This window comes from Lathamus discolor, chromosome 3 (assembly GCF_037157495.1).
Source record: "Lathamus discolor isolate bLatDis1 chromosome 3, bLatDis1.hap1, whole genome shotgun sequence".
NCBI classification, from domain to species: Eukaryota; Metazoa; Chordata; class Aves; order Psittaciformes; family Psittacidae; genus Lathamus; species Lathamus discolor.
The window spans coordinates 17,004,227-17,017,147 of NC_088886.1; the positions used below are offsets into that span (position 1 = coordinate 17,004,227).

Genomic DNA, 12,921 nt, shown 5'->3' on the forward strand with positions numbered 1-12,921 from the left:
TGGGTGCGGCAGAGGACGGCCGCCGCCCCGGTTCGGGCCGTCGCGCCGGTGCGCCCCTGCCCCCGCCGGTTGCTCAGCCCGAGCGCCCTCGGTGTCTGTCTCCCGGCAGGCCTGGCTCGGAGGAGGAGCGAACGGCAGCGCGGCGGGAGAGGCCTGGCAGCGCGGGACTGGAGGGGACGGGACGGGACGGGGCGGAGCGGCCGGCGGGTTGGCGGGCAGCGCTGCGGCGGCGGCCATTGCAGGAGGCCGCGGCCCTGCCTGCCGCCGCGCCCGCGCCGCGGGGCCGCAGCTCGATGGGTGCTGACTCCTTGCCGTGACCGCTCAGGTGACCGGGGTGTGCGGGGGATGAGAGGCGGCCGCCGGCGGGGGGCCCGGCCTCGCCCTTAGCTGTGCAGCAGCGTTCCTGTGTGCCGGGCCGCGGCTGTGGTGTGTGGGGCTGCCCCGCCGCCCTGCCTCCGTCGCTGGGTATCCAGGGCCTTCGCCAAGCGTCCAGTGATATGTCTGCGTGCTAATCGAGCTCAGCCCAGAGCAGGTACGCATGGACTTAATGGGCCTTTTTACCGAACTGCCTGGAAAAATGTTATTTAAAAAAATAAGAGTTTGTTTTATCGACAAAGGGAAAGCAGAAACAATAAAACTCAACTTAAAATGTATTTGTCTCCATGTCGAGTTCCTGCGTGACTGAAATTGCAGCCTTTCTCTCAGAAAGACCTCAGCTCTTTTTGAAGGTGGCTGTTTCTGAGAAGCTTATAAAAACTGATCGAGTTCCTATAACTTAAAAAAAAAAAAAGGCAAACCAAAAACCAGGGGTGTTTTTTCATCCTTTTTTGCTCTAGATGTTTCTTATTTTCTGTATCACCTGTTTCTGGGCCAAGTGGAAAAGTCCTGTGGGGAGAAGTGATAGGAAGGCTGGATGATCCCCACCATTTTAACTCATAAAAGAAGATGCTGAAGTGTTGAATGCATTGGTTAATTTCTTGGTTATTTTAACAACAAGTATTTTGACTTTTTAGTCTCAGCTTAAGCAAATGATTGAGGAGGAGCACTCTCTCCTCTGATGCACAGGGATGTTGTAGTTCACCTTCAGAACGTGCTGGAACCAAGTCTGTACTAGAGCAGCTTTTGAAGGACGAGCATGTACTGAAAAACTGAGCAGAAGGCCAAGGTGACTGTGATAACAGATCCACCAAACGTGATAATAGTGTGTCACTAGTAGAGAGTAAATGCTGAAAGAAATCTCACCACCCTTCCTCTTCTTACCACCTCTTTGCTATCCCCAAAGCATCTGTTACAACTCATAGGACACTGGTAGGAAAATCTGCTACAGTTTCTCCATGTCTTCTGGAAAGATTTCTTTCTCTCAGAGTCTGATCATGAGCAAAAGTAACCACATAAGCAGACTTCTTTAATGTTTTCATAAAGTAGCTGTAAAACTGAGCATTTTCTGTTATAGTCATGATGGGAAGTAAAATACATGTTTCTTTCTGCTTTCAGGTACTGATGTTGTACTAGTCTTGTTCCTCTACTTCAAGCCAGTATGTCGAAGAAATCGGGAGCTCCGCTTTCCTTGTCTGACTGCCTCTGCCCAATCTGCATGGAGATCTTTGTAGAGCCCGTGACGCTGCCATGCAACCATACCCTCTGTAACTCCTGTTTCCAGCTCACAGTTGAAAAAGCCAGTCTTTGTTGCCCTTTTTGTCGGCGTCGAGTCTCTTCTTGGGCCCGATATAATGCCCGCAGAAATACTCTTGTCAATTGGGAGCTCTGGGAAAAGATCCAGAAGCATTACCCAAAGGAGTGTGAGCGTAGGATTAATGGACAGGATTTGGAAGAGGAGAGTAAGTAAATTGTTGCTTGTCCTGGGATGTCTCTGTGTTACCAAATTAATTACTGTTGGTGGACTTTGGATGTTGTGAAACAAGATGCTGTGTAGATGTTAGTGCTAGCAAATGCAGTGTCAGAGCTCTCCTGTGAAAGGTGCTTGCGAGGCAGAGAAATGGGCACCTGTGCTATTTTCATGTGTAGGTCAGAGAGGGAGTTATATTTGGTCATTTAAGTGCAATTTTTTTTGTGTGTTCTGCACAAAGTGTTGGTATATGGCTGCCTAGCCTTGCAAAGGCTATAAATCATCACAGATACAACTTTGGCTGTAAAATCTCTAAGTGGAGTATTTGCCTGTGTGTGTTTATCACTGGAGAATAAATGTAGTGGTTCAAAGTTGTTCACTCTTAGATGCTGTTAATTACTGTGATAAGAAATTGTAGGGCTTTAGTCTGTGCAAGAATCTCTGATCCTAAAATTGCACTGTCAGAGGAAGTGAAATCTGATTGTTTGAAGAAGGATTTTTGGGGGCTGTTACGTTGTAAGCTCCCTTGGGGGAGGCTAATTGGTAAGTTGGCTTTATGACAAGTTGCGCCACTTGCTATATTGAGAAGTTCTTTCAGCAGCAAAAATCAGAAGACTTAAGTTATGGTCAGCATATGTATTTGCTTCATATGCAGTGCTTGGAAAACTGCACTGGCCGTTCTGTAACACAGTGCTTTCTCCCACACCACTTGATGTAAGTCACATCATTCCTCTGACAGGGTATGGAAATAATCTTTTGTTAAAATCTTTTCTTGTTGACTGTTGTGATCTTGTTTAGTTCCTCGCTTAGTTTTTTCCTCTCTTTCCTCTCAATTAGTCTGTGTCCCCCATCCGCAGCACCAGCTGAGCAAGCCTGGGGAACTGAGGCAGGAATATGAAGCAGAGATTGTCAAGGTAAGTCTAAAAATATGTTTAAAAGCATAAATGCTTTGTATCTAGTTGTTTTAATTGTTCCCACAAACAGCTGTAATGTTATTTAATGAAAAAGAAAGCTATTTAAAAGGACACTGCTGCTGCAAGAACACACTGGTCATCCCTGAAGTATAAATTAGATTTCTGTCCTTTATGGAAGAGGAAAGACTTCCTTGTGTGCAGAAGGGTTCTTTCAGGGTTAGAGTGCTACCTTTCACTATCTTCAATCCTGGCAACAGATACTAAATGTCTTTTATAGGTCCTCAGATGCACATAGCTTATTTTGTACTAGCAAACGTAAAAATTTTGGATTATTTGGGCTTTGGTCTTGCACTGCTTCATTTTCCTCCTTAAGTAACAGACCACAATTAGGTGAGCTTTAGTAATATCTAGCATTTTCTTTTTTACTTGCTCACTCCTTGTTTTATCGGTGTTCATTTTAAAATCAGAATAGATTATTAAAGAAATCTTAATGGTTGCCTATTTAAGGATCCTTCTTCCAATTCAGACATGGTAGTAGTAAGAATTTGTCATGGTTTAAGCCCAGCCGGCAACCCAGAACCACGCAGCTGCTTGCTCACTCCCCCCAGCTTTCTCTCCCTCCTCCCGGAGGGATGGGGAGGAGAATCAAAAGAATGTGATTCCCACGGGTTGAGGTAAGAACAGTCCAATAACTAAGGTATAACACAAATCACTGCTGCTACCACCAATGATAGTAATGATAAGGGAAATAACAAGGGAAGAGAATACAACTGCTCACCACCCTACTGACTGATACCCAGCCCAAACTGAGCAGTGATCTAGCCCTTCCAGGTAACTTCCTCCAGTTTATATACCGGGCATGACGTGTTGTGCTCTTTGGCTAGTTTGGGTCAGGTGTCCTGTCTCTGTTTCCTCCTGGCTTCCCCTCTTCCCTGGCAGAGCATGAGACTCAGAAAATCCTTGGTCAGAGTAAACATTACTGAGAAACAACTAAAAACATAGGTGTTATCAGCATTGTTCTCAGGCTGAAAGTCAAAACCACAGCACTGCACCAGCTACTAAAAAGGAGAAAAATTACTGCTGCTGCTGAACCCAGGACAGAATTACAGCTGGAAATAGTATCAAAATGCGCCTTTTCCTGACAGCCCTGTTGGTTGTTACAAGAGCAGAAGTTATGAGCAGAGGACTGTGGTATTCTCTTTCATGGTAGTTAGGGGATAAGATTGATTGGTAGCAATATACTGATGGTTAATGGAGATGGGGCCCAAAAGCAGTGAAATAAATAACAGTGTCTCATGGGAAAGTGTACTAGGCGGTAAAGGGGCTCAAGATAGTTGGTTAGCATTCAAGGACCGCTTCTTCCAAGCTCAGGATCGGAGCGTCCCAATGAGTAGGAAATCAAGTAAGGGATCTAGGAGACCGGCATGGTTAAACAAGGAGCTGCTGGGCAAACTCAAGTGGAAAAGGAGAATCTATGGATTATGGAAGGAGGGGCTGGCCGCTTGGGAGGAATATAGGACAGTTGTTAGAGGATGTAGGGAGGCAATTAGGACAGCTAAGGCCTCCTTGGAACTCAATCTTGCTAGTCGGGTTAAAGACAATAGAAAGCGCTTCTTCAAATACATAGCAAATAAAACTAACACAAGAGGCAATATAGGCCCACTGCTGAACGAAGTGGGTGCCCTGGAGACAGAGGATATAAAGAAGGCAGAGGTGCTGAATGCCTTCTTTGCCTCTGTCTTTACTCCTGCAGACTCTCCCCAAGGGCCCTGGATTTCTATAGCCCCAGAAGGAGTCAGGACAGAGGAGGAGTTTGCTTTGGTAGATGAGGATTGGGTTAGGGATCAGCTATGCCATCTGGACATCTGTAAATCGATGGGTCCGGATGGAATGCACCCACGGGTGCTGAGGGAGCTGGCGGAGGTCATTGCTAGGCCACTCTCCATCATCTTTGGTAAGTCGTGGGAAACGGGCGAGGTGCCTGAGGATTGGCGGATGGCAAAGGTCACACCAGTCTATAAGAAGGGCAAGAAGGAGGACCTGGGTAGTTATAGACCGGTCAGCCTTACCTCCATCCCTGGAAAGATGATGGAACAACTTATTCTTGACACCATCACTAGGCATATCAAGGATGAGGGGGTCATTAAGAACAGCCAACATGGTTTTATGAGGGGGAAGTCGTGTATGACCAACCTTATAGCCTTCTATGAGGAAGTGACTAGGTGGAGGGATGATGGTAGAGCGGTAGATGTAGTTTTTCTTGATTTCAGTAAGGCATTTGATACTGTCTCCCACAGCATCCTCGTAGATAAGCTAAGGAAGTGTGGGCTTGACAGTCAAGTAGTGAGGTGGATCGAGAACTGGTTGAAAGGAAGAAGGCAGAGAGTTGTGGTCAATGGCGCAGAATCTAGCTGGAGGTCTGTGACTAGTGGAGTTCCTCAGGGGTCGGTGCTGGGACCGGTGCTGTTTAATATTTTCATCAATGACCTGGATGAGGGAACTGAGTGCACCATCAGCAAGTTCGCTGATGACACAAAACTGGGAGGAGTGGCTGACACACCAGAGGACTGTGCTGCCATTCAGCGAGACCTGAACAGGCTGGAGAGTTGGGCGGGGAGAAACTTGATGAAATTTAACAAGGGCAAGTGTAGAGTCTTGCATCTGGGGAAGAACAACCCCATGTACCAGTACAGGTTGGGGGTTGACCTGCTGGAAAGTAGCGAAGGGGAAAGGGACCTGGGGGTCCTGGTGGATAGGAGGATGACCATGAGCCAGCAATGTGCTCTTGTGGCCAAGAAGGCAAATGGCATCTTAGGGTGCATTAGAAAGGGTGTGGTTAGTAGGTCAGGAGAGGTTCTCCTCCCCCTCTACTCAGCCTTGGTGAGGCCGCATCTGGAATATTGCGTCCAGTTCTGGGCCCCTCTGTTCAAGAAGGACAGGGAATTGCTTGAAGGAGTCCAGCGCAGAGCCACAAAGATGATTAAGGGAGTGGAACATCTCCCTTATGAGGAGAGGCTGAGGGAGCTGGGTCTCTTTAGCTTGGAGAAGAGGAGACTGAGGGGTGACCTCATCAATGTTTACAAATATGTAAAGGGTAGGTGTCAGGATGATGGAGCTAGGCTTTTTTCAGTGATATCCAGTGATAGGACAAGGGGCAATGGGTGTAAACTGGAGCATAGGAAGTTCCACGTTAACATCAGGAAGAACTTCTTTACTGTAAGAGTGACGGAGCACTGGAACAGGTTGCCCAGGGGGGTTGTGGAGTCTCCTACACTGGAGATATTCAAGGCCCGTCTGGACAAGTTCCTGTGTGATGTACTGTAGGTTACCCTGCTCTTGCGGGGGGGTTGGACTAGATGATCTTTTGAGGTCCCTTCCAACCCTTGGGATTCTGTGATTCTGTGTCTGCTGCCAATCGTAAGACATCAATACATGATTTCTAACAAACTCACACTTAACATAGCTTTTGTAGTATTACAGTTCGATGCTCTTCTCTAAAGCAAATCTCCAAATTCCATTGCCCAGCTAAGAAATCTTTATTCATTCTGGAAGTGTCCTTGTGGAGTTCCTCATAACTGATTTATCAAGAGAGGATGTCTGCCTTAAGGAAGGTAGATTTAATGTTCTTGGTCTGCTGCTGCTGCAGACCAAGAAGCACGTTTCATCTCTAGACCCATGTATTTGGAGATCTTAGATTTTGTTACTAACATTTTGAAAAGGTAATGGAATTTAACCTTGCAGACGAGCAAGTTTAATGGTATAGTCTTACAGGAATCAAAAGGTAGGTCACTGTTATCAAACTGAAGACCTTACACACAGTATTAGTTTCATTCTTTTATCTTTGGAGACTTGTAATTAAATACTGGTTTTGAAGTGTGCTGTGGCTTTGTGAAGAGTGCATTGTTCATATTTAAGGAGCATTGGCGGAAGGGTTCTGCCGTAAAGTGTGGTCCTACAGTAGTAACCAGATGCATTTAAAAAAAAACCTTTTATAGGTGGAGGCAGAAAGGCGAGCACATGAGCAAGAGGAGAACAAGGCAAGTGAGGAATACATTCAGCGCCTTCTGGCAGAGGAAGAGGAGGAACAGAGATTGGCAGAAGAGAGGCGAAGGGAGATGGAGAAACAGCTGAAGCAAGATGAAGAGTTGGCCTGGCGGCTGAGTAACAGTCTGGTGAGTTAGGATCAAGGGGGACAGTAGAAAACATTGATGCAGTGCAAGCAACTTAAGACTTTTCATAGCAAAAATTAAAACTTTGAATGAAATAATTTTATCGTAGTTGCAGTTGGAAGTTGTTGTTGGCCCCTGGCACTGTAGATCATTGATTGATTGTTAATTTTTGAAGAACCAGCAGGAGTGTAAAATACCCCAAACATACCTACCTGCCTGTGTAATATGCTCTTGGAACACGTGCTCTGGATGTTTTTGTTGTAAAAAATTTTGCAACATTGGTTTTCCTCTGAATACTTCCTTTTCCCCATGATTTTAAAAATACCTGTTTGGAAGAAATTGATGTCTGTAACCTGTACTGAAAAAAACAAAATGTACAGTGAAAGATGAAAGTTTACCTTGTGTTTTTGGGCTTTTTTGTTGTTTCTTTATTTTGTTAATTTGTTTCGGGATTTTGGTTGGTTGGTTTTTGCTACCTGAAAATATGATGAAACCTGTGTATTTACTTGAGGAAAACCTCCTCCCGTAATGCTAGATACAGGAAAGTGTACAGAACATGTAGCATTTCTTATTCCATAATGACACATTACTTACAGTTGTAAAATTCTTTGGACAAAAGTAACTAATTCTGCAGGAGAAAGAAAGTAATTTTCTGGTTTTTTTCCAGTTTGCATTGTGTTTTGTTTTATATAACACTATCTTGTCTGTCTTTGTCATTGAAGAATGATGATTCCAAAGGACATGGGCTCAGCGGTCCTGCACGAGCAGGCAGTGTCTCACTTGAAACATCCCCAGCTAATATGTGCAAGGGGAAGAGCAAACCAAGCAACTCTGAAGACATTCAGAAGTAAGTAATTAAAGTTTTTTCTCTTTAATTATTAGTCTTTTTCTTGGTATAATGCCCCTTATCTCCATCTGCTTATTTGGAATCCTGTAGTCCAACTTTCCTGGATAATCTGGGGTAAATGTAAACCACTGCATGTTAAAACATCTCCTCAGAGGGTAAAATGGAGGAGAATGAAAGCACTTGTCCTTCTGTTCTTGTTTGTGTTTGTCATCATGAACCGGAAGATCTCAACTAATGCAAAGTGCTGACACTTCAAGTGGGAAAAAAAAAAAGTTTTAAAAGGTGTTTTCTTTTTACTTTTAAAGGTACCTGTCTCCAAAGCTTCATCATACATTGGGATCAGCATCATTCTCTAGAACAAGAGGCAGAAGTGGCTCTGGCTCTGCGGTAACGAGAATAATTTTGTTAGAAATCTCAGTGTTAATAATTACAGGTTAACTTTCCCCTTGCCTGTAGGATTGGCAATCCTGTATTCCCCTGGCACATCAGCACTAGCCAGTTTATCTTGCTGTCTTTGAACTGCCTTTAGTATTCAAGATTTCTCAACGTGGAAAGGGAAGAAACCATGCTTAACAGTCTGCAGATGTGCACCTACGGCTTACTTTGATGGTTACCTTGTATAGCCTTATGGGCACCTTACCTGAACGTCTTCAGCAAGCTCTGGTTCCAACCAGTGATGTCTAAAACTAGAATGATGGTTCTGGAGCTCACTGGAGGAGGTTGCGCTCTGATTTTTCATCATTCCATATGTCTGTCTTAGCTGTCCTGTTTGGCTTCAAAAGATGATGAGCAGGCATGAATAGTTGATTTGAGTCATTGATGAGAGGAGAATGCAGCAGTTGTGTTTTCAGTCCTTTAGCTGGACTTCTGTAGCTTTTCTTCAAGATTTTATTATTTATAATAATATACATTAATTATGTATTTTTTATAATAATACATTAATTATGGTTGGGTTTTTTTAAGAGAAGAATCCAAGTTAATACCCCAGAGTAGTTATGAACAACACAGCTGTGAGAAGTGAGAGTTGCATTTTATTCATACCCATTGGCTTTTCCTAAATTTACTTTATTAGTGGTCTCCCCCTTTTTTTTCAGGAGACCAATGGCAATGAAGGCAGCAGTTCAGCGTGGCAAGATGAGCGAGAGGAAATGCCAACATTGTCTCCACAGCTGACTGGTGTCAATAAAGATTCCAGTGCTATGGATTCATTTTTGGAATCGTGCATGAACTATTTCAGTACCTCGGCTTCGGGGGAAACTACTGCTGTCAAGCAGGAAGAAACACCAGGAACAAATTGTGTAGGAGAAGAAGTTCCAGATGCGTTGCATGGAATCACAAAAAGGGAAGGCTCTGGAACAGTTCTTAGATCTAAAGGAGAAGACGATGGAGGTGAGTCAGACAGTGGCAGTTTAACACACGTAGAAAGCATAAACCTTAAAAATTCTGCTGGAGCTGATACCTGTATTCAATCAGCAGCAAATTCTGTGGTGTCTGACAGCACAAGTGTGGTATGTGACCTTATGAAGGTGGCTAGACACTCAGGTGAAGAGAAGCCAGAGAGCCTGCAGAACACTAAGAAGACTCCAAAAAGAAAGTTGTTGGAGCCACCAGCTGAAGAAGTGGTTGACTTTTGTGTGCTTGATAAGAGGAGAAGAACTTTTCCGGAAAGTTTAGAGGAGCAAGGGAAGCAGATAAAAGATTTTAACTTGCAAATGCAGAAAGCCTTTGAGCAGGAGATCTATGAAAGACGTATGCAAGAGGAGCAGGACAGGCTTCTGGCTCTGCAGCTGCAAAAACAGATCAACAAGGAGGAAAGGACACTTAATCGACAAAAGGGCTCTCCAGATCAGTATCTGCTTCGCACCAAACCACCTCAGTTGGTGAAAGACTCTCCTGCTAGAAAGGGAAGTTCTAAGGTGGCAAAAGACTCAAAGGTATCAAAAAAACAGGCTGAAACAAATCACCGCAAAACTCGCAGAGGTTCTTGCAATGAAAATTGGCAGTCACCTGCCAGAGTCCGGATGAAATCACCCAGCATCAAGGGAGGAAAGGTGTTGAATTGTGTGGTTAATACCAGTGATGCAAATGATATTTGTTCACTACCTAAGAATAAGCAAAAGACGATCCTTCAGATGTTTAAAAGCCCTGTTGCAGAGTAGATCAGGAGAACCACAGACACCTGGTGGAATGAGAATTAAAGCTGTGGTAATGCTATCTCCTGTGTTGGGCAAAGCTTCCTGTGAACAGTTGTAAAATTGTTGGTTTTGGGGGGGATCACTTTAGACCACAGAGAGTTCTGTATTTTGAGGAGTTTTAACAATTTACACCCCCAGTCTTTAAAAAAATGTAATTGTTCTTTTCTTGACTGCAGCTTATTTTCTAGCGGTTACATTTACATAATTTTGAATGTGAATACTGTTAGTGTTTAAAAACAAAAATAACTGATGGTCTGATCTTAAAATGAGAGTTTGGAGCCTTTTGTGGAAAGGACGTATGTTCCACAGAGGTTAAGCTAAAGCTAAAACATGAGTCTCTATTTCCAGTTGTCTGCCAGCTGCAAGGTCGAATCTTCACTCAGCACAGCCACTGGTCTGTTTAATTGAAGCATGTTACTGGAATTTAGGCTATTTGTTGAATGGCATTGTTCACACAACAGGTAACAAGAGTATAACTGGACAGCCAGTCTTGCAGGTACAGTTTTCATACACTTTCTTAGAGAAAGTTCTCGTTCCTCTTTCTTAGAGAAAGAGGAAAAAAACAGGTCACTCCCCCACTGCCAAAGCCAAGGATTTTTCATAAATGCCAACAGTATAAGTGGTTGTGGGCTTATACTTGCCTCTGTTCATAAAGGTCATTTACGCAAATCTGGCACTTACTGTCATTAGGAAAAGATACTTTTGTTGTCTTACTGCTAGTGTTCTGCAGCTTTATTCTTGTACAGTAGTATTACCTATATTTAGTGCTATTTAATTTTTATACTCAAACTGGTTTGAGTTTGATTAAAAATGCATAATATTACAAAAATGTAGTTCAGAAGACAGTTATAATGCAGAAAGTTAAACCAAAAGGGGGAGCAGCAGCTGAAGTTGTCAGAAATGACATAACTGTAATTAAAGATTCACATAATTGCCATGCCTGGCTGGAACTGACGCAATTCAAATGAATTGCCACTTAGAGTTGTGGGGAAGCTGAGGCCTGCAGGAGGTTGAGGCTGGTGAAGAGCTGACCAGCTGCTACTCAGCAGAAGTATTCTTGCTAGATTGTTTTATCTGTTGCTATTATAAAGACATCTTTTGACCTTTCTTTGCTTGTAATGAGATACTTTTCCCTGTTTAAAAGACAGCAAACCACAGCTCTGTGTTGCTGATGTGTTTGTGCTAGTCACCAATGTTAGCAAATATTTTAAATGTTTTCTTTTTTTGAACCTCTCTAGAGGTGATGATTTTTAACTTGGTTCTGGGAAATCAGTAACAAAATCCTTGACAGCAGTATCTTCTGATGTTTTCAGTTTCAAAAACCAACAAATCCTGAAATTTCATTGAAAGCACGAGCAGCACATCAAGCAAAATTGTGAATTGTGCTGTTTCTTTGCCTGCGTCTCTCTAGTAATGGGAGGGTTTCTCATAAAGGAATTATGTGTTCTGGGATGGTTTTTGAGAAAGGTACAACTGGAGACCAGATGCAAGTCATTCAGTTTGCCTCTTGCTGCCTCAACTATTGTGCTGGAAGCAGTATAGATCTGTTTCTGTTTAATCTTTACCTTTGTTTGGGTTGTTTGCTGTCTTACCCATGTAGTAAAATACAATCCTTCATTAATTAAAATATTCTTTAAGGCAGAGGTAGTGACTGTTTTAATGATAGTGACACTTGGTCTTTCCAGTCATGATAAGCACTTAAGAAGTAAACTCTCCATTTTCAAAATATATGAGGAGAAAGCATTTTTTAAGTCTGTTCAGCTTTGGTTTACAATCAGTTTCTGAAGTCTGATCACTAGCTTTAACTTGTTCAGAAGCTGGTACCTGCTCTGGCACTGCTTCTCTGAGTTACTGCTGATGGGAGTAATGGGTTCAGGATTTCAGAGCAGTTCAGTTCCTGGCTTCTTCCTACATACGTCGCCCCTGCAGTGACCTGATGATGAGCATGCCTGATGCAGCTGTCTCTGCAGCTTTAAGCACTTTGTTTCTATGGTTCTGGCAGTCCTGCTGTACCCCTCCAAGGGTTTGGAATGCTGGTCCTGTTAGGCTTTTTGCAATTTACTCTTTGGTCTTGCACAGACTTAAGGCCTTGCCATTGATAGCAAATCCTGCTGCTGTGATTCCATTGACAATAAATACAAAAATTACATAAATTAATCACTTCAAATGTCTAAATAGTACAGGAGTGTACTTTGGTGTGTGTATATATATCCAAAGGTGTATTTTTCCATCTTACTGGATTTTGTCCTCAGTGTAAGAATGATGTCTTATGTAAGAATCGTTGTTTTATTAAGTAGAATAGAAGAAAAGCAAAGTTAGAGTTGAACATTAACTAAAACCCAACTATAACGTCAAAGTTTACAAAACCTATGATCTATACCAGCAGCCTCATCCGAGGTGGGTTGCTGCAAGCTCATGGCTCGCAAAGATAACCGCATTCGTCACCGTGTGTGCGACATAGTAATCCTCACCAAGTACCTTTTTGTTTTGTCCTTTTAGATGTCTCCTCATGGAGCGTTTCAGTATTGCTGTTTGGTTTGGGTTGGAAGAAACCTTAAAGCTCATCCAGTTCCAAACCTGTGCCATGGGCAGGGACACCTTCCACCAGACTAGGTTCAACCCTTGAACATGGGCAGGGATGGGGCCGCCACAGCTTCTCTGGGCAGCCTGTGCCAGGGCCTCAGCACCCTCACAGGGAAGAATTTCTTCCTAATGGCTAATCTAAATTTTTGCTCTTTGAGCGCAAAGCCTTTCCCCTTGTCCTGTCACTACATGTCGTTGTAAAAAGTCCCTCCCCAGGTTTCTTGTCAACCCCTTCAGGCACTGAAAGGTGCCCCAAGTTGTTTCTGGAGCCGTCTGTTGTCCAGGCTGAACAAGCCCAGCTCTCCCAGCCGGTCTCCATGGCAGAGGTGCTCCAGCCCCTGGAGCAGCTTTGTGGCGTCCTCTGGAC

The 12,921-nt window shown here is 43.7% G+C and overlaps 1 protein-coding gene across 2 annotated transcripts; it reads left to right on the forward strand.

Moving 5' to 3' along the window:
• On the forward strand, positions 1 to 11,612 carry RNF168 (ring finger protein 168). 2 transcript variants are annotated; one of them, XM_065673757.1, is made up of 7 exons: positions 1 to 532; positions 1,495 to 1,838; positions 2,684 to 2,760; positions 6,756 to 6,932; positions 7,652 to 7,776; positions 8,082 to 8,163; positions 8,871 to 11,612. In XM_065673757.1, the coding sequence occupies exons 2-7, from the start codon at positions 1,538 to 1,540 to the stop codon at positions 9,933 to 9,935; spliced, it is 1,827 nt and encodes a 608-aa protein (XP_065529829.1). In that variant the 5' UTR covers positions 1 to 532; positions 1,495 to 1,537; the 3' UTR covers positions 9,936 to 11,612. The 2 variants fall into 2 exon arrangements, with proteins under 2 accessions (XP_065529829.1, XP_065529830.1); XM_065673758.1 differs by having other exon boundaries at positions 1 to 325.
• The last annotated feature ends 1,309 nt before the right edge of the window (positions 11,613 to 12,921 follow it).

Bases quoted from the DNA above. Each gene is read 5' to 3' on its own strand.
- RNF168 (XM_065673757.1), top strand. From the start codon at position 1,538: ATGTCGAAGAAATCGGGAGCTCCGCTTTCCTTGTCTGACTGCCTCTGC. The intron at 1,839-2,683 runs GTAAGTAAATTG...CCTCTCAATTAG, and splicing joins ACAGGATTTGGAAGAGGAGA to TCTGTGTCCCCCATCCGCAG. The intron at 7,777-8,081 runs GTAAGTAATTAA...TTACTTTTAAAG, and splicing joins AACTCTGAAGACATTCAGAA to GTACCTGTCTCCAAAGCTTC.